At 41.2% G+C, this 22,426-nt stretch overlaps 1 protein-coding gene across 1 annotated transcript in view; it reads left to right on the forward strand.

Annotated features, from left to right (window-relative positions):
* LOC136686023 (neurabin-2-like) overlaps positions 1-22,426 on the forward strand; it is a 53,702-nt gene that overhangs the window by 14,833 nt on the left and 16,443 nt on the right. Inside the window, exons 3-4 of the mRNA XM_066659496.1 lie at positions 21,379-21,511; positions 21,833-21,953. Coding sequence (XP_066515593.1) covers positions 21,379-21,511; positions 21,833-21,953 — 254 coding nt within the window. The remainder of the gene's footprint in view (positions 1-21,378; positions 21,512-21,832; positions 21,954-22,426) is intronic.

Raw genomic sequence — 22,426 nt, forward strand, 5'->3', positions numbered from 1 at the left:
CTGTTCTGATTTTAGCATTAAGCTACATTTTCTACATTAATTATGTTATCATATAGGGTCATACAGCTCCAGGGACCAGGTTGTGGGTTCGAGCCCCGCTCCGGGTGACTGTCTGTGAGGAGTGTGGTGTGTTCTCCCTGTGTCTGCATGGGTTTCCTCTGGGTGACTGTCTGTGAGGAGTGTGGTGTGTTCTCCCTGTGTCTGCGTGGGTTTCCTCCGGGTGACTGTCTGTGAGGAGTGTGGTGTGTTCTCCCTGTGTCTGCGTGGGTTTCCTCTGGGTGACTGTCTGTGAGGAGTGTGGTGTGTTCTCCCTGTGTCTGCGTGGGTTTCCTCTGGGTGACTGTGTGTGACGAGTGTGGTGTGTTCTCCCCGTGTCCACATGGGTTTCCTCCGGGTGACTGTTTGTGACGAGTGTGGTGTGTTCTCCCCGTGTCCGCATGGGTTTCCTCCGGGTGACTGTCTGTGAGGAGTTTGGTGTGTTCTCCTTGTGTCCGCATGGGTTTCCTCCGGGTACTCCTGTTTCCACCCACAATCCAAAAACACACATTGGTAGGTGGATTTGCTGCTCAAAAAGTGTCCATAATTGTGGCTGTGTGTGTGTGTGTGTATGTTTCCCTGTGAATAAATATTAAAATGATAATTTTTGTGAACTGTCTGTAGATCAGTTGCTGGACCAATCAGTTGCAAAACTCCATGTGTTTGGTACATGAAAACAGAAGCACAACTAATTGGCAGTCTGGCATGTTACACTCAGCATTCATGGCTGATAAAAAGCAGATATTGTCCTTGGCTAAAAACGAAAACAAATATGGACCATCAGTTATAGAACATGATAACAATTTAAATCACACTTACACAATTAGAGAGGAATTTATTTCCCAATCTCAGTCTAACTATGGAAAACAATGTCAAAAGTAGTTCATGGTCAGAAACACATGGCACCTACCTGAACACCAACAAGCAAAATACACACACACACATGCAGTGAGCAAAGCAGGAAGTTATGGCAATGCTAGCTACAGGCATATATTTTTATATCATGATGTAGGGTATTGTAGTGACATTTTAGATAACTGTCTATCATTTCAATCAATATAATAATAAGACAGGAATGCTGTGCAGCAGACAACTACATACCATTATAAATGTATTAATTTCATATTCGTTTTAGGTTTAATTTGATATTTATCATATTAATATGCTCAACACTAGATAAAAGGCTCATTCCACAGTGCAACATAGTGCTGGACATTTTAGATAAGTCTTTTCAGTGGGGATTCACCTTGTAATTATGGTTGTACAACATTTAAGCTTGTCTATTAATTCAGAATCTTTTATGTTTTGTTCAGGGTGTTACCTTATTTTTTTGCACAATATCCTCACCGCTACATCTGGTTAACTAGGTACCCACATCACACAATGCTATGAAACTGAAAGGGTTGGCACCTACATTCACAGAGACACATTGGCCACAAGGGCCCTCAGGAGATTGAAAAACACAATATATTACTGTACATTAATCTGATGAAATTTTATACAGTGTAACCTTGGACCATTTAGATTTATCCAATCATCATAAAATGCTACAGTGTATAGAGAATATGGATGGTTTTATGATTATAGTATTAGTTGACTTTTTACTCACATTTAGTTCACAAAATGGCTGGTTATCTTGAATTGCTGCTGATGCAGTTGTTTGAGGGAGGAATGTCACCCCAGCCTGGCAGTCGTTAGAGAAGTCTTTGTGCTCTAGCGCTAAAGAGAGGGTAAACACAACGCATTTTTTTGGAGGAGGGCCTTAATTAGATTTGATAAAAGCTGTTATCTGGGGATGTTGCTTTTGCGTCACTTGGTTGGAGTGCTTTTTGCACAGTGCCTGTTTGTGAGATGCTAAAATTTGACCTTTTATTGTTGTGAGCTACATTTGGTGCCTTCAGGCTGGCTCCTGCTTTCAAAGGAAGCACAAGTGATACCACAAGGGTTGTTTTTCACTGCAGAATTGTAGAGGCCTTCATTGCCATAGTGTGTCTGTTGTGGAGGGGCTGCTGAGGTCACTCTGGAGCGTCCAGCACACTCGTCCAGCGCTATCCCTCCTCCTTTTTCTCCCCTCTCTCTCCTCTTTAGCAGTCATCTGGCGGGCCTGCGGCACACTGTGGCCTCTGTTCTCTCCTCCTCAGTCTTTTCCTCTCCTGCACATTCCCTCCATGCTCTCCCTCTTTCAGCCCCTTCCGCAAACAACCTCACACGTTCCGCCTTCTCTTTCAGACCACACTCACTATAATCTTCTCTCTTTCTCGCTAAATATATCTCCCTTCTCTGACATTTTGCCCTCTTTCGCTCTGCTTCCTGTCCTGCGCAGCACCTAACTTTCAGTCGTTCCTTTCCCATAATCCTTTGTTTACGTCTCTCTTTATCACCATGTTGTTATTCAAAATATATATTTGCGATTTTATTGTACACAATACTATATCTCTCCCTCTCTCATATATATATGTATATATATATATATACACACACACACATACAGGGGTTGGACAATGAAACTGAAACCTGGTTTTAGACCACAATAATTTATTAGTGTGGTGTAGGGCCTCCTTACAGCGTCAATTCGTCTTGGGAATGACATATACAAGTCCTGCACAGTGGTCAGAGGGATTTGAAGCCATTCTTCTTGCAGGATAGTGGCCAGGTCACTACGTGATGCTGGTGGAGGAAAACGTTTCCTGACTCGCTCCTCCAAAACACCCCAAAGTGGCTCAATAATATTTAGATCTGGTGAATGTGCAGGCCATGGGAGATGTTCAACTTCACTTTCATGTTCATCAAACCAATCTTACACCAGTCTTGCTGTGTGTATTGGTGCATTGTCGTCCTGATACACGGCACCGCCTTCAGGACACAATGTTTGAACCTTTGGATGCACATGGTCCTCCAGAATGGTTCGGTAGTCCTTTGCAGTGACGCGCCCATCTAGCACAAGTATTGGGCCAAGGGAATGACATGATACGGCAGCCCAAACCATCACTGATCCACCCCCATGCTTCACTCTGGGCATGCAACAGTCTGGGTGGTACGCTTCTTTGGGGCTTCTCCACACTGTAACTCTCCCGGATGTGGGGAAAACAGTAAAGGTGGACTCATCAGAGAACAATACATGTTTCACATTGTCCACAGCCCAAGATTTGCGCTCCTTGCACCAGTGAAACCGACGTTTGGCATTGGCATGAGTGACCAAAGGTTTGGCTATAGCAGCCCGACCGTGTATATTGACCCTGTGGAGCTCCCGACGGACAGTTCTGGTGGAAACAGGAGAGTTGAGGTGCATTTTATTCATTTAAATATATATAATTATCTTAGGTGCCTTAGGCTTCTGCACAGTCTAGATAAAATTCATTACAGTTCTAGTGTGTGGAATCTAATATGTTTGGCCATTTCAATGATGTAGGATTCACATAAATATTAGAAATATTAGGAATATCAGAATCTATTAAACTGAGGTTGTCCATAGCTGTGAGTGTGTGTACCTAGCCACTGCATCACATCGCTTTGCACTGCCAGTCCCAAAGCACAGATAAATAGGGAGGGTTGCGTCAGGAAGGGCATCCGGCATAAAAACTGTGCCAGATCAATGATGCGGATCGCGGTTGATCTGCTCTGGCGACCCCTGATGGGAGGGAGCGGCCGAAAGGAGAAGAAGATACTATTTGTATATTTCACCCTCTACAGTGACAAACATAAGAGCTTCAAGGAGTCTAGAAAAACATCAGTGCTTAAAAGGCAATGGTTCAAGCCTAAATTTTATCTCTGATCAAAACAGCACTGAATTAAAAACCATCATTAATCTATAAATAATACAAGCATATGTGCTCAGGATTATTTTGGCAAACCTTTGTAAAGCACTACAATATATTGTTACTGATAAATATTGTATTATGCCAAAAGAAAGCCTTATGTTTAACCATGTCCAGCATGTATTATGATCAGACAAATCAGCATTTGGTGCTAATATGTTCTGAACCAAATAAGAACCGGAGCTTCCAGACTGTTTCCATCAAGTCCAAAAGCCATGCTCCGTCTTGCTGTGGGGTTGTCAGTAACCTGGGCAAAGGTAAATAAGGCCTAACTGACAGCACCGTTAATGATGAAAAGTACATAGAGATTGTGGAACAGTGATGCCCATGAAGATTTTAACAAGACAATGCAAAACTACATTCTGCACAAATTACATAGGCATTGCTGATGGAAGAAGAGGGCGGGGGCTGTAATGGCATGCCTGTAGGTCTTACATGTCCCCAGTAGAAAATGTGCGGTGAATGTAAAAATGAAAATTGCAGCATCATAGACCAGGAAGTGTTGCACAACTTACGAGTTGTTTCCAGGAAGAGTGGGAAAATTTAGACCTGAAATTCTTCTTCAACTTTCCGCTTCAGTCTATAAATGTCTTTTTGCCTTTTTAAAGAGGACTGGCAATATTTTGATCCCATGTGTGGAGTTTTGGAATAATTGATCATTTTGAAAAAATAAAATGATTAAACATCAAATAATGTGCAGTTGTTTTGTTTTTTCAGCACAATTCAGGGCAAAATTGTTTCCAAATTTCCAAATTGTTGCTTTCACTTATCATTTTAATTTAACATGTGGTTAAATTCACTTTTACAATATGAGGTTGTAGTTTTACGATATGAGGTTGTAGTTCATATGTCCAGAGAGAAAGCTGAAGCCATCTCCTTAAACGTGGATTTTTTAATGAGCTGTTGGCAGTGGGAAATTAAATCACTCACATATGACTTGAGTGCCATATTACAGTGGCTGGCTAATGTCATAAATGTAATTTTTTAGATTGTAGATTAGTAGCTAGAGGTCAGGACTGGTTGAGTGCTGTTGGAATTACTTGATGTATGTGTGAAATGCATTCTGGGAATTATGTTGAGAGAACGTATGTATGAAACCACATTAAATATAGGCCTTTGGATATACTGTATCAAGCATTCATTCATTAGTTTCTCCATAGTTCTCATAGTACTCTCTCTCTCTGTCCCCTAAACCTTCCTTATCATCCTTGGTCCTTTTCCCTCGTTGTTTTACGCAGCCATTAAAACAGCAAATTGAAGCCCGGGAAGTAACGGCTGTCATCGCCTGGGGGTGTTAACTTAGTCGTTCACAGGAAACGGCGTTCTGTTCCTCCATTATTAATGCATGCCCCTGATTGTTATGGTCATGTTTCTTTAAACGGATGGGTATTATGTCTTGGCTCCCAGCACGCCAAGCCCTGGTTCTCTATTTGCTCTGATAACTGATGCTGAAATGAGTTTCCTGGAGCTACGATTTGGAGCCCACCCGCAGCTCTGGGAGTCAGGGAGCTCAAAGTGAGATGTTTTTTTTCCCTTGTGCATCAGCCACACAGAGATAACTTTGATAGTAGTGCCGTATGATATTACACATTGTTTTTATCTGTCTTGTTTTTATCTTGGCACTGTGCTCATGGTGCACTCTTGATATTTTTGTGGAATGGCAAAACTGTATTGAAGATGACAGGATAACACTGAAAACATGAGTGACCTATGCTACAGGTCAGAAACTGAGAACATTCTGGTTTGAAATGTTCTGTTTGCCTTAAAATTTAGAGTTGAATTTCTAACAAGATGTTGTCAGAATTGGAATCTTAGTCTTTAAATTAATCAACTTATTATTATAATGTAAACATTTTATGTTAAACTAAACATTAGGAAGTGATATAGGGTGCTGTTGCTCTTGAGTGAACACACTTTTTGTTTCCCTCATATGACACTGTCGATAACCACTTGACTTTGTCGACTAATCAATGGAACCCTGTTGGGAAAGTAATGGATAATTTTTATTGTCCTACAGATTAACAGATAATTTGTGGCTATGGAAGCCAGGTCATTTTGGTGTAGCTATGGCAACCCTAGGCCTACCCAATTTTGTATTGGGCTAATACCCCAGGAAGACCCTCGGGTACATGAGTATGAGTCTGTAGCTTGTTCATCAAAAGGTCAGTATCCAAGGTGCCACTGTCTTGATCTTTTAGGCTTCATTAACTAAGAACAAACAATAGTGTTGTTGGCTTTGTTGAAACAAAATACACACACAATGAGAGGGCAGACACATTCTTACAATGCAGAAATATCCGGTGCCCAATAGCCAGCATCAAAATCCCTGCATTGGTCTAAAAATGGCATTCTAAGCCTAAATTTCATAACCACAACTATACCTACTGATTGTGGCTTAGCAGACAAATGTCCTGGATATTCATTCAGTGATCAGTGGTAGCGCATGTATGCTGTTCCTGAGTGTGATTAAGCCAGGGCCCAGATTTTCAAGGATTAATGCCACATTCAGACAGATTACAGTGCTACGGCTCATTGCGTCCAATCCCCTACCTCAGCTTCACATTTGAATAAATCATACTGTTTGGGCTTCTCCTGTCCATTGACTTAATTGGTTCTGCAAGTGCCGGTTTGCGCAGGTGAAGGCACTGAAGGAAGAAGAGTGGAATAAGCTAAACCTTATAGCATTCAGGCAAAAACAAAGGTTTTAACCATTGAGATCAGACCACATGTGTATCAGCCTCATCAGGATGTATTTGTGTGTAAGTATAGAGACTTAACTGGCCTTCACCTGTTGAGTATGCTAGCTCTGAATAGTAGTAGGTGTATTTTTGTAAACATGCTGTGGTCGTTTTTTCTAATTGGTGCTGCTCCTCAGGAAAGTCTCCAGTTGAAATTGGCTTGTCTTAGACCTGCACAATATAAACCAGATAATTATTACATTGTTGCATATTTGGTGTAGTTTGCTTTGAAATATACTAAAATATATATCTATAAATCTTCCAAATTAACTGTATTTGATTTATGTTTATAGTGAAATAATTTTAAACATTGGTGATTTGTCATATGTAAGTGCACACTATGCTTTTATACAACGTCACAATTATGCCTGCTTTTAAAAAGTGGAAAATCCACTTCAAAATAATATTCTAAATAGACTTTAGAAATTTGAGAAGAATGTGAGATAATTCACACTTGCAATATAGCCACCCTCTGCCTGTGTGTTCCATAATTTGCCTGTATAATCTTGACTAGGCCAGTTTCATATGTAATCCACAGACAAAGTGCATCTGATTTATACCTGAAAGTGGTACAAACGGCTTGGTACATCTGGTCCTCAGGGATTGGTTAAAGGCTCATTTGCATTCTACAGCCTTCTGTAGTAACAGCATTGTGAAAACAAACAATTTATCGTGCAGACTTAGTAGTGCCTTGTGGAGCAGCGTTAAACCCATATGAATGGGAAAGGAACAGGACCCCTAAACATTGAAAGGTGAGAAGACATGCATGTATTTAAATGATTTGAAGAGATATAGGATATAATCAGAGGAGGAATAAAAAAAGTGGGCTGTAGCATGTTTTACAGGGCATGGGAAGATGTCCACATGTTAACTCGAAATTGAGTGTATATATATATATATATCTATATATATATATATATATATATATATATATATATATACAGGGGTTAGACAATAAAACTGAAACACCTCGTTTTAGACCACAATAATTTATTAGTATGGTGTAGGGCCTGCTTTTGTGGCCAATACAGCATCAATTCGTCTTGGGAATGACATATACAAGTCCTGCACAGTGGTCAGAGGGATTTGAAGCCATTCTTCTTGCAGGATAGTGTCCAGGTCTCTACGTGATGCTGGTGGAGGAAAACGTTTCCTGACTCGCTCCTCCAAAACACCCCAAAGTGGCTCAATAATATTTAGATCTGGTGACTGTGCAGGCCATGGGAGATGTTCAACTTCACTTTCATGTTCATCAAACCAATCTTTCACCAGTCTTGCTGTGTGTATTGGTGCATTGTCTTCCTGAAACATGGCGTATATATATATATATATATATATATATATATATATATATATATATAGTTACTAGTTACAGGTTTACATTATTGCTTTATAATACGAAATAATGTAAACTAAACCTAAAGCCAGTCACAGACCTGTTGACAGAGAAACTAAGAACCAAAACTAAAAAAAGGCATGGGCAACAAAGAAACTAATGGCAAGCAGATACAGAGAAACACCTAAAAATAGACAGACAGAGAGAGAGAGAGAGAGAGAGAGAACATTATACAAGAACAAGATTTAACACTAAATATCAGAATTTACTAAAAGCAACCAATGGGAATGTAGACTATAAAATAAAATGAATGGCAAAGAGAGTACAGAAAGGCAGAGGCCAGTCCTAGGTAACAGATACCAAACAAAAAGCAAGACTAATATACAAAACAGGACAACTAGGGGATAAATGTGAGACAGCAGGGGCAACATGATAAAGTAGCTAAAAAAAACGAATACAGAGAAAAACCTGAGAAATGCCAAGACCAAAACAAGAAAACCTGCCCAGAAAAATGACGAGAAAGATCATGAATGTCCGACAAACACAGCACACCATGCTTTTAAACAAATACTAACAAGCAACAGTCAAATGAGGAAGGAGGCATGGCTAAGGCCAGTGAGTAAACAAGAATGTGGACAAAACGTGAACAAAAAGCATGTGGGAGACATGGACAGATAGACACCAAGGAAAACAAAAGGCATGAGAAAGGTAAAACCCAAGAATAGAAACAAACAGAATAGGAGGAGCGCCAATATCTAGACCACAGAATTGGTCATCCCAACACTGTCTGTGAGGAATTTGGTGTGTTCTCCCAGTGTCTGCGTGGGTTTCCTCTGGGTGCTTTGATTTCTTCCTATGGTCAAAAAACCCACGTTGGTATGTGGATTAGCTGCTTAAACATGTCCGTAGGTGTGAGTGATTGTGCCAGTGTGTGTCGCCCTGCGATGAACTGATGACCCACTGGATGAGATGTTACAGACAATGAATGAGTGAATGAAATATTGGTTATCAAAATGAGGTGTTGTGTGCATATTATTAACATTGCCACTTCATTTTAAACTATTGCAGTCAGTAGAGAACTACCTTCAGCTGTTTCACTATGACTTAGAAGAACTCCCTCTTTCTTAGTTCTTCTCTTATCCTCCCTCTCAGCTAACTTTTTACGACTTTGTGACTTCTCTTTTTGTTCTTTGTGACATTGTTGTATCACAACAACATCCTGGGTTCTTCCTTTACTCTACCGCCCATCTGTCACTTCTTCAGCAAAAGGAAGTATCCAGTGTTAAAGAGTAAACTGAATCTACTCAGAACTTCAGGGCAAAGTTCCTCCTTCACAGTTTCACATTTACTGCTCCACGGACAACACATATGCATTTTCAGATAATAAGAAATGTCCAGAAATCGACACTTGAATTGTCCACCCTGAGGTGCTGTAGTTTAGAGATAAACAAAGTGGAAACCACTCTTTCTCCTCAAATAAGCCATTTGTAGAGACTTGGATTGGTCAGTGGGTGTAAATCAATGACTCTTCTCTTAGGCCTCCCAAGCTCTATCATTCATCTTTGACTGAGAGGGTGCAGACACTTTAAGTGTTTTAACGAATAAAACACTGCTAAAGAGTCCATCTCTCTTCTTCTCACCTCTCTCTACGGTTGGTGCCTTATTTGGCAAGTGGCTGGAGTCTGTGCTGTGCCCTGTGTAACTGGATTCATTCTGTCCATTGATTGTGTAATACTCTGGTGCCCACGCCTAAACACACTTTAACAGAGAGGGTAAAATCACAGATTTGCTTCCCTTCACTATGCTTATATAATAACTGATTACATATTCTGCTTGATTTACTGACGTTTAAGCAATTAGTGTCAGCAGGTTCTGTATTAAATTCCCCCCATCTTTTAATAAGCATGGGAGTTTGCACTGTAGCTTTAAAAGGTTAATTGTTGAGACACTGTTTAATGGTGGCATAACAGTTGGGGCAGTTAAAGGCTTAAAGCTTTTAACTGCCCCATCTGATATGAATATGTAGATTCATATTTAATAAACTGAAGTGAAGTATAGCCAAAGCAGGTATTGGATGGTGAATACAAAACTGGGCTTATGGAGAGGTTTGGGTAATGGTTAAAGGAAGACATTTACACACGTAAAGACACTTCCTCCATTAATAATATAATTATATTCTGTATTTATATATGGAAATATATGCAGAGGAGAGAGGGAGCAGACAGAATATTACTAAGGGCCCTGGCTGCTTCAGCATGTCCTCTTTCGTTTTAGTCTCCTCCAAACTGCAATAAGTAGCTGTGCTTGTTGCGGATTATTTATTTATTGCTAATATGCAGCCACAGCACTTTTCCTGGTAGAGCCTCCTTATCAGTAGAGCGACTACAGTGTTGTGCATGTTCAGAACTGTTTCACTGTGTTGAGCTCCAAAAAAGTGTCTCAAAAATGACTGATAACCTTGCGTTGTAGTGTTTCAAACCACACAGACACTAATTAATTTATCTCTGCTTCATCTTTATAGGGAAATAAACCTTTTATACTGATTAATATCATGCCAAGCAGTTTATTTATTGCCATTTTAGTGATATTTATTTTTCTGTATTTATAATTGAGTAAATCAAATAATTTTGACGCCCTGTGAAGGACTGGCGTGAAGGTGTGAAGGGTGTATTCCTGCCTTGCACCCAATGATTCCAGGTAGGTTCTGGACCCACCGTGACCCTGAATTGGATAAGCGCTTACAGATGATAAATGAATGAATGAATGAAGTCATTTTGACAGTGACTGTCTGTGAGGAGTGTGGTGTTTTCTCCCTGTGTCTGCGTGGGTTTCCTCCGGGTCACTGTCTGTGAGGAGTGTGGTGTGTTCTCCCTGTGTCTGCGTGGGTTTCCTTCGGGTGACTGTCTGTGAGGAGTTGGTGTGTTCTCCCTGTGTCTGCGTGGGTTTCCTTCGGGTGACTGTCTGTGAGGAGTGTGGTGTGTTCTCCCTGTGTCTGCGTGGGTTTCCTCCGGGTGACTGTCTGTGAGGAGTTGGTGTGTTCTCCCTGTGTCTGTGTGGGTTTCCTCCGGGTGCTCCGGTTTCCTCCCACAGTTCAAAAACACACGTTGGTAGGTGGATTGGCGACTCAAAAGTGTCCGTAGGTGTGAGTGTGTGAGTGAATGTATGAGTGTGTGTGTTGCCCTGTGAAGGACTGGCACCCCCTCCAGGGTGTATTCCTGCCTAATGATTCCAGGTAGGCTCTGGACCCACCGCGACCCTGAACTGGATAAGCGGTTACAGATGATAAATGAATGAATTAAATAATTATGACAATAATAAAGAAGGCAAACAGCAAAAAAAAAACTTATCAAAATAATGAACATTTCAGAGACTTTCAAAGACAAATAGATAAAAATAATATGCACTGATAGAGATAGATGAATGTGTCATGATTCAACGCACAACAAAATGTGTCATCTACATTTAACCCATTCTTTCAGTGAACACACACTCCACCAGGGAGCAGGGCTACACCTCAGCCGTGGACTAAAGGAGGAGGACAGTGCTGTTCATTCACTCCCTCCTGCCAGTCATGGGGATTGAACAGGCAACTTTCCAGTTGCAAACCTGCTTCTTTAACCATTAGGCCTGGCCTGCAAGAGTTCATTAAAATATATAGGTCCGAGGGATAGTGGTATATGTAGGGCATTTCTATTTGACACGGTATATTTCTACTTCCACGTCCAAGGACCAAAATTTGTTGCATGCATTAGCAGTTTTAAACCCTCAGTTCACAGAGAATTCCCTGGTGTATTGTACAGTTAAGAACCTAGGGCTCCAACATGTTGCTGAACTGTTAAAGACATTAAATAGTCAGAAGTGCTACACAGCTGTAATAATATAAAGTCAATGATATGGAGGAAATAACATGGATAACTGAAGTTCTTACGGTCCTGTTTAGGGTCACGGCGGGTCTGAACCCTACCCAGAATCATTGGTCGCAAGAAACACACCTTGGACAGGCTGCCAGTCCATCACAGGGCACCACTCAGTCACTCACACACTCACAGCAATAGCTAATTCACCTGCCAGCATCTGGTTTTGGACTGGTCGAGGAAACCAGAGCACCCAGAGAAAACCCTTGCAGACACAGAAGAACACACCAAACTCCTTACAGTGTCCTGTGGTGGGATTAGCATATCGTCGCACTCCAATCGAAAACATGTATCTCCATTTTAGTTCATTTTTATTTTACTATATTATTGGAATACAGCAGCTGTCCTTCACACTCTGTAAAGGTTTCATAATGAACGGACCAATAGAAATGCTCCAAAATGACTTTAAATAAAAAATTTAAAATTGAAAAAGTAAATGTAATTTTTGCAAATTTAAGGATATTCCGTCTCCTGTAATGTTACAATTTTAGTCACCCCCCCCCCCCATTTTGATGTTGCAAACATTATTGTTTATTGTTCACGTAAATCCAGACTTTTCATTAAATGTAAAGTCATATTCTTCAAGTTTCAGATTTCAGAAATTGACATTGAAGTCAAGAGTTGATAGCTACGTGAGCTACTATGCTTTAATAAGTTTATTGGGCAGACATGACCATTTTGTAACATTTGCCCTGTTAAACATAACACAGATCATAATCCACAACTTCCTGTTGTTGAAGTTGGCTTCCTGTTTCTTCTTTGGTTGCAGGCGATATGCTTCTGAAAAAAAAAAGCAGAAGCCACTTGTTGCTCTATTCATTTAGTGTCTTTGAACATCTGGTTTCCAAAATCTGAACGATGTCATTAAGATTAACCCTGTTATCGTACTCCGTAATGAAGAGGGTTACGTTACTATTCAAATTTACAGTCCTGTTATGTTAATATTTGCTCTTATGGTTTTATGAACGATGTGGCTGTTATTAGAACTACACACTGTTATCAAGAAGCTTTCGCAATGCCTTTATCACTCTGCTGAGCATTCTGCAGATAAGGTTTCTACGCTAACACATACCAGTACAGACACTGGACACATCTGACCTGCAGTCCATGTGATTATATTTTACATATGTGAAAATATTTGAGTACCAATGAAGCTGTAGAGCTGTTCATCCTCAGATCATTTTATACACTGTTACTTGCCAGAAAGGATTGACTCCAAACCTTTTATCAGTAATGTACACTAAACCTGCATCTACGATAATGCTTTTCAACTGGGTTCGCTACAAGCTGTATAACAGTAAGTGGTTGTAGAGCATTTGAATTAGGCCTGTACTGGCAGAGTCGATAGCGCTGATAAGAACACAACATGTGCTGTTTTATTTGATCTACTTCACAAAAAAGCAGCAGTGTTAGTGCTGATGATATACGTGTGCAGACCTGAGGCATTGTAATCAGAGCTATTGGACAGTGCTGCAGGGTTATAAATGAATAAAAAATGAAGCAAAATAAACCATGATTCCCCTCAGCTGTTCTATTTTCTCTCTCTGTTCTAAGTCTGTGTGATCGAGCAGGCAACCCTGAAGTATAATCACATGCGTGTTTTTCCCCCCTTTGTTTCTAGAGTTGCAGGAGACGTTGGATGCAGACAGCAATTAATGGACTAAACCCACAGTGCTAAGAATAGTTGTCGCAACCTCCTAGAATGCCTAGGGGCTCTCCAGCGATCTCTCTCTCTCTCTCTCTGTGTGTTTGTGTGTCTGTGTGCGCACACTTGTGTGTGTTATAGTCTGTCTGCATGTAAAGGCGATCTCCATAGCAACCAGGCTAGGAGTGTCAAAGTAGGGCCTGGAGTGCCTGGTTTTCTCTCTTTATAAGCGAGGCGTGAAACCAGCCGCTTGATCCAAAAGAGGAAGAGTATTGAACAAGGCATAATACACACACTATGTGTGATGTGCATGCAAGTCAAGTGAGCATCTATACACATACACACACACACGGGCATTTTGTATTTACCAAGTGAGCTCACCACAGACACACACGGGCATACACCCACACACTTAAAATGTGCAAATGCATTGCTACACTTTACATCTGCTGTCTATTAGAAACAGCCGATGGAAAAAAGAAATAGAACCAGCTGATGAATTTAGCCATTTAGATGGGTTTGATGGGTCTGTATAAGTTTGACTGTGCAAACCTGTGTCTAAATGATGGTCTTAAAGTATAAGATGCACACCTGTATTCTGTTTTACTGTGCCATCAAACAAGATCTTGGTGGAAATCGCATTGTAAAACTCAAGGCATGATGTTAGCCCTCCTCTAAGATCCAAATATTTTTGAGAAGGATTCCGCAAGATTGTATCTTTAGGAATTCTCTGCCGTTCTTTTAAAATAGCAATGTGTGTTTTATGGAAATATGTACTTCATCTATCAAATTATTTTGTTGACATTATGCATTCCATTGGGTAGCATTCTCCTAGCTACCAAACTGATCCATGACACTGCCATATAATCAAACAAGATCCACTACAAAAGAAAATAGGAGCCAATGTGCTTTACATCACTCCAGCTGACAGTTATTTTAGGCTTGTATGCAGACCCTTGGACATGGAAACCCAGTTAATATCTCTCCCAGTACACAGGACTTGAGAATGGATGATGTTTATGTGCTTCTCTCTTCAGTACCATGCCCTTCTCAGACAGTTTCATGTGGCCCATGACTTCATGGCTGACCTCGAACTTGCTGCTTGAAGCTTCCATTTCAAAGTAACAGCATTTCTGTTTGACCAGGAAGTCTTAACAAGGCGGAAATCTCAATCGTTTTCTCTTGAATCTAATCTTGCTGTAAATGTTTATCATGTGTGAGGTGAAGTTACATTTTATAACATAAAAGTGTTTACATCCATGTTTCGGGGGGCGGCACGGTGGTGCAGCAGGTAGAGTCGCAGTCACACAGCTCCAGGGGCCTGGAGGTTGTGGGTTTGCTTCCCGCTCCGGGTGACTGTCTGTGAGGAGTGTGGTGTGTTCTCCCTGTGTCTGCGTGGGTTTCCTCCGGGTGACTGTCTGTGAGGAGTTGGTGTGTTCTCCTTGTATCTGCGTGGGTTTCCTCCGGGTGACTGTCTGTGAGGAGTGTGGTGTGTTTTCTCTGTGTCTGCGTGGGTTTCCTCCGGGTGACTGTCTGTGAGGAGTGTGGTGTGTTCTCCCTGTGTCTGCGTGGGTTTCCTCCGGGTGCTCCGGTTTCCACCCACAGTCCAAAAACACACGTTGGTAGGTGGATTGGCGACTCAAAAGTGTCCGTAGGTGTGAGTGTGTGAGTGTGTGTTGCCCTGTGAAGTACTGGCGCCCCCTCCAGGGTGTATTCCCGCCTTGCGCCCAGTGATTCCAGGTAGGCTCTGGACCCACCGCCACCCTGAACTGGATAAGCGCTTACAGATAATGAATGAATGAACTTTCCACAGAGTTACCTGCATGTTAAGTTACCCCTACTGTTAAGTTCATAGTAAAACAGCTGGCAAAGCTTATTCTTATATATTAATATTTATACCTACATTTAGCCCACTATGTTTGACATTTTCATGCAAAGTTTGTTTTCATGTAAAAGCTGCTGCCAATAAAAGTAAAACACTCGTATGTCAGAAATCAATTTGCTCTAGAAGTAGCCAAAAATGTATTTTAACTATAATCATTTTCCCTCCACCCTCACTATGAGGAGAGTAGCAAATAATTAAAATATTTGGGGTTTTGTTTGTTTTGTTTTGTGTGAGAGAGAGGGAGAGATTGTGTGTAGTAGTAGTATTTTATGTGAGAAGACTTTTGCTGTTTTCTGAACACAACATTACTCTCTGCTTGCCTATGAAAGCTCAGGAATGGCTGAGCCAGGCGGAATTAGATAAATAACAGCAGTCAGACCAGCTGCATTCCACACACACACACACACACACACACACACACATACACAGTACTTATTCAGAGAGTGGCTGAACAAAATTAGCATGGCAGGACATACTATTGATTAAGTGGAAAAAAGTCTTCAATCCCCTTGGGATAAATAAAGTCATCTTAACTCTCACTTATCTGAAAGTTGCTCTGAATCTCCAGCATGGACTGTGTGTCAGACAAGCACCAGGGTTATAAGATATAATCTTTACGTAATGATTTATTTATCGGTTTGTCTTGGTTTTCTGGCAAGACATGGACCTAAGGCTGACGTAGATGGACTGACCAGATATCAGCAAAGTAAATAGTAGCATAGAATGCTGGGGTTTGTTTACAAAAATATTTTTACATTAATCTCTGTTCAGCCTATGGACGTTTAGCCTCACCCATTCATGCAGACGTAATAGGGTTTCAGCCATGAATGCTTTTTGAACAAGCACAGTATTAGAAGCTGATCTTCTCTTCTCTTCTCCTCTGTTCTCTTCTCTTCTCACAGTTCTCTTGAAGACAGATCAGAGAGGTCATGTGTGTGTATTTCAAACACATCTGGTTAGAGAGTGAGTCCCAGAAGATGTGCAGATATCACCAGACACCTTGGCCTGTATATACTGGCGTAGAATGTGTGTGTAGTGCCAAAATAGTAAACGCAGTGACCAAATAGACATTCCTTGTGAGTGCTTTTGGAAAATCTGAATATCAGCTCAAGTTATCTGCCGTATCAGCCAAAAAGAGCATCTGCAGAACTGTGCAGAATGTAGGGGGCTGTGTTTGAGAGGATTAGAGATACGAATGATAATGTTCTTTACATATTAATGTGTGTGAGTGAGAGAGAGAGAGAGAGAGAGAGTGTGTGTGCGAGAGAGAGCATGTGTGGGTTGTCCTCGGTGTACAAAGCATTCTTAGATATAGAAGTATGATATTGTGATGCTGACACTTGACGGATTTCCCCCTCCCCCTGTACTTTTATGAATGCCAAGAGGGAGAGACTAAGATAGAAAAAAAAAGAGAACGAGAGAAGGGGAAGGAAGTGGGGGAGAGAGGGGGTAGAGAGTGATAGATAGAAATGGCAAAATCACAATCGCAAAGCCTGCTGGTTGCCACAGAAACAGATCATGTGATCAGGGCGATGGCGTTCACTGTGAGGGGCGATGCCTTTGCCTGCTGCTGCTCTTCTGCACACTGCACACACACACACACATTTGTTAGTGTGTTTGGTAGTGGAGAAAATAGAAAGAGAAGGATGACCTGAAGAGAATGAGACCATGAGACTGAGTGTGTTGATTTACCTGCTAAAAAATTCTCCATTTAATTTTAACATTATTCAATGAATGATGTCGTAATTTTCACATTAATGTGTTATCCATTTTAACCCATTTATGTTATGAAGTATTTTAGGTCCTGGTGTATAAATGGATGGCATTCATTGTAGACAGTCTTATTGTGGGCAGGGGGGGGTACATGAGCTTTGCCTGACGTAAACAAGGACTACTCACATGCAGACTGACCAATTAAATGTTTACAGAGAAGGTTATCGACCAATAACGGTAGCTCTACAGTCAGACCGTCCAATCAGAAGATCTGAGGCTACTTCACTCCTTCTCATTCAAGTGAACCAATCGGAGTAGGGGAGGGCGTGATAGTTTGTGAACGAAACGCTTCTTGAAATTCTATGTAAACTCTAGAAAAACAAAATCCCGGACGTTTGTGAAATTCCGCCCGGACATTTCTAAAAAAAAGAGGACATGTACGGGTAAAAGAGGACGTCTGTTCACCCTACAGTTATTGTCCAATTCCAATTATGTGTTTTCATGCTGAAGATTTTGTTTAAGAATGTCGCCAATGGTCTGGAATATATTAACTATTACTAATGTATTGGTGGCGGCACGGTGGTGCAGCTGGTATTGTCGCAGTCACACGGAGGTTGTGGGTTCGATTCCCACTCCCAGTGACTGTCTGTGAGGAGTTGGTGTGTTCTCCCTGTGTCTGCGTGGGTTTCCTCCGGGTGACTGTCTGTAAGGAGTTGGTGTGTTCTCCCTGTGTCTGCGTGGGTTTCCTCCGGGTGCTCCGGTTTCCTCCCACAGTCCAAAAACACACGTTGGTAGGTGGATTGGCGACTCAAAAAGTGTCCATAGGTGTGAATGTGTGAGGGGACTGGCGCCCCCTCCAGGGTGTATTTCCACCTTGCGGCCAATGATTCCAGGTAGGCTCTGGACCCACCGCGACCCTGAACTGGATAAGCGGTTACAGATAATGAATGGATGAATTAATAATGTATTGGTATAGTAACAAAAAACCTAAGCAAACAGGATTATTAAATCAAAACGTCAGAGAGAAAGACCTAAAGAGGGCATCAACAAAGAGAAAGAGACTGAGATAAAAGCAGAAAGTATAGAAAGTGAAGCAGCAAAATTAGGATTTGTTTGAACAGCAGCCGAGAGACTGATAAACTCTTTTAAATTGATGTGATGTGGAATCCTCTGCCTTCATGACTTATGAAATACTAGTGGCATAATGGAAGAAGAAAGAGGGTGATATATATATAAACATTTTTAAACATTTTACAATCAGATTTTCAGGTTTTGTAATACCTTTTTATTTCCTTACATGTCAACACTGCCTGAACTGAAGAGAGGGGCATAGTCCCAATACAGGGTTTTGCTTTGTGCATATTATATAATGTAATAACTATGTAAATATAATAAAAATCTGTTGTTATGACCCCAGCCCAACATGCGTTTAGATTCATGTCTGTTAGAGTGTGCAGTGGACACTGTATTTCTGTAATGGAATATGATGAGTGGAACATTTTGCTGTTTGAACTGGCACTTAAGCTTCTCTGTAAGCACTATTCGAAGTGTTCTCTGAGATGGATGAGGTGTTCAAGCTGCTCCGTGCCTATCATGCATGCGAGGCAGGCGTATAGACGTATCATATTATAGGGGTCCCAAAGACCTTCAAATGAAATGCTCATTCTGTAAAAGACTGACATTACTCTTTTAATATAATATATGCAAATTGTGCACTTTTTAATATCACCTGTGGAGATATTGGTCATGAGGTTTATGATGAGGGAAAAAAACTGGTACTGGATCTTTCCTTTCCTAAGGTTGATGGTTTCTAGGAATGATACATATTTAAGGAGTTTCTCTCAGTGAGTGGATAACTGCGGACTTGGCCTTCACATTATACTGCATTGACTTACTGTATTATAAATCAAGTCTTTTAATATGAACTGTGTGAACTATTTCTCTGACCTGTAGGTGAACTTACCTCTCCAGGCACCATTTCTTAATTATTTTTTCAGTTATGCCCTCTTCTTTTATTATTCGTGTCCTGTATACTACTACTGTGGGTAAGACTGAATGATAAGCTTTGGAGTTATACTTCCACATACCTTGGTTTTGATAAACCTTAATATATTTGTCTTCATTATTTTTGATCAAACGATATTTACATTTGTGGGATCTTGTGGCTGTCTTGATTATGATTGTGTTTAACCAGTGATAACCTGTGCAGATTGACTAAACAGATGAACAAAATGTATTTTATGAAACTTTTTTTGTCAGGCAGCAAAATGATTTGTTCTTCTGCCAGTGAGGTGTCTGAGATGCAGAATAAGCTTGTTTTGAATTGAAAATGGGTAGCACGGTGGGGCAGCAGTTAGTGTCGCAGTCACACAGTTCCAGGGACCTGGATGTTTGTGTGTTCTAGTCCTGCTCTGGATGACTGTCTTTGAGGAGTGTGGTGTGTTCTCCCTGTGTCTGTGTGGGTTTCCTCCGGGTGACTGTCTGTGAGGAGTGTGGTGTGTTCTCCCTGTGTCTGCATGGGTTTCCTCCGGGTGACTGACTGTGAGGAGTGTGGTGTGTTCTCTCTGTGTCTGCGTGGGTTTCCTCCGAGTGACTGTCTGTGAGGAGTTTAGTGTGTTCTCCCTGTGTCCGCTTGGGTGTCCTCTGGGTGCTCCGGTTTCTGTGGTCCAAAAACACACATTGGTAGGAAGATTGGTGACTCAAAAGTGTCCATAGATGTGTGAGAGAATGTGTGTGTCGCCCCCTCCAGGGTGTGTTCCTGCCTTGCTTGATTCCAGGTAGGCTCCGGACCCACCGCGACCCTGAACTGGATAAGCGCTTACAGATAATGAATGAATGAATGAAATGAAAATTAGTCTGCTCTACTGTAGTCTACTTTAGAATAAAGCTTGCATTCTCTCTAGCAACAAGGCTTTTGTCATTGCAACCAAGCAACAAACACACACACACATACACCAACCACTCAGTGGTCTCTGTTCATTGCTTTCAAAGATTGAACTTACTGTCATGGAGAGTGGCTATTCAGATTAGGTTGATTTGAAGACTGCTCTCTTCCATTTACATCCAGAGAGTAGCCATGGAATACAATGTCAGCTCTGTCTGTTGACTGTCTTTTTTGGTGCTCTGTCTTGGTCAGTATCTTGAACAGGAAGAATTTGTTTCAAGTCAGAGAGCATTCTGGGGTTTGTAGTCTTCTTGAATCTGGCATTAAACTAAGTGTAAGCTAAACTAAGAGTAAGTTAGGAAAATTGCAAGAAGGTGATCACATGGACCAGATGTGATACCCCAAGCTATCTTACTCTGTGCCCTACATGCCATTTGAAATAGCTTCACCTCTGTACTAAATGTGTAAAAATGCACAAATGCATTCATATGCATCAACATGACACTGGCAGGTTAACTGCCTTCATTGTGGTAGAATAATTTTTATCTGCTTTTGGACTACTGTAATATAAAGTTATTGAATAACTTGCATTGATCAAATAAGATTCTGAGGCTATTTCCTAATTATAAATGCATTAAAACTCTAATGCAAAATTTCACAAAAGTGAATGAATCAGCTGAATTAGAATTGGGGTTTCATGGTGCAGTCAATAATTTCTTGAAATGTCATAATCAAATCTAGTGAGGTCTCAAATAATATATGAGAATCTTGTCTACTGTAACCATTCATTCATTCATTCATTATCTGTAAGCGCTTATCCAGTTCAGGGTCGCGGTGGGTCCAGAGCCTACCTGGAATCATTGGGCGCAAGGCAGGAATACACCCTGGAGGGGGCGCCAGTCCTTCACAGGGCAACACAGACACACAAACACACATTCACTCACACCTACGGACAGTTTTGAGTCGCCAATCCACCTACCAACGTGTGTTTGACTGTGGGAGGAAATCGGAGCACCCAGAAGAAACCCACGTAGACATAGGGAAAACACACCAACTCCTCACAGACAGTCACACGGAGGAAACCCACGCAGACACAGGGAGAACACACCAACTCCTCACAGACAGTCACACGGAGGAAACCCACGCAGACACAGGGAGAACACACCACACTCCTCATAGACAGTCACCCAGAGCGGGAAGCAAACCCACAACCTCCAGGACCCTGGAGCTGTGTGACTGCGACGCCACCTGCTGCGCCACGGTGCCACCACCTACTGTAACCAAATTAAGTTTAATCAGATACACTCCATATGAGATCAATTTTTCACCAAGCTCAGGATTTGTTTCGGTTAAGGAAATAAGATTCCAGTCCTGATGTTTATCCTTTTATCTCTTCTTTTGAACTCTTCCAGGTGTTCACTACGTACTCCAATGAGGACTACGATCGGCGTAATGATGATGTCGACCCCATGGCAGCATCAGCAGAGTATGAGCTGGAAAAGAGAGTGGAGAGGCTGGATCTTTTCCCTGTGGAACTGGAAAAAGGTATTACATTACTGCATCCTGCACAGTCCTTACAAAACATTTAGCATTTTCCCCTAGCTTGTGTGTTTAGGAACTATCATTATTATATATTATACTGCAATTACATAATAAAAGGCTAATACCAATATGTCTCAAAGTAATTTTTGTAATTAATAAGGCCTTGATTTCAGTCATCATTAAAGAGTTCTCATGGAAAGGTCATTCTAATAGCTCACACCTTATGTAAAAAATATTTATACAACATTGAGAAACCACGCCATTAAAGCATCTGAGTAAATTTAAAAAGGGAGTATTCGCCTCTCTTTGGTCTTGCCTTTTCAGATGGAGATGGGTTGGGAATCAGTATAATCGGCATGGGCGCCGGAGCAGACATGGGCCTGGAAAAACTTGGAATTTTCGTCAAAACAGTCACAGAGGGAGGAGCTGCTCACCGGGACGGAAGGTCAGAAAATGTCTGAAGTGAAGTAAATGGGATTTGAATGGATTTGGCTACAGCCAAGTAGAATTTGGATGAAACTGACTGGAAAGGATTTTGATGAATTAGCTGTGAGGCTTTTATGTAATAGGGGGTTCCCTGTGTTCAACCTGTGAATGTTATTTGAGCTGGTGGCTGCATTATATTAGAATTTATAAATGATTTAGTATGAGCAGGTCACTGAAGGTTCAAAAATGTTGCATTGGACAGTACATTATTCCTGAGGGGGACAATACATCTCAGCTGCTTCTTTAAAACTGTACTTGGCAGGACATTTTAAATTGAATGGATGAAATATGGAGGGATTTGACATAACACTTGTAGCTGCAGTTGTTGTAGGTAAAGTTCCACACTTTAGTAAAAAGGGCTACTCCTTGTTGGTGAAGGCATAACAATGAGGTTGTCATTTGTTTTTTAAAAGTAAATAGGAGTCTAGTCTA

This window comes from Hoplias malabaricus, unplaced genomic scaffold (genome assembly GCF_029633855.1).
Source record: "Hoplias malabaricus isolate fHopMal1 unplaced genomic scaffold, fHopMal1.hap1 H_2, whole genome shotgun sequence".
Taxonomy (NCBI): domain Eukaryota; kingdom Metazoa; phylum Chordata; class Actinopteri; order Characiformes; family Erythrinidae; genus Hoplias; species Hoplias malabaricus.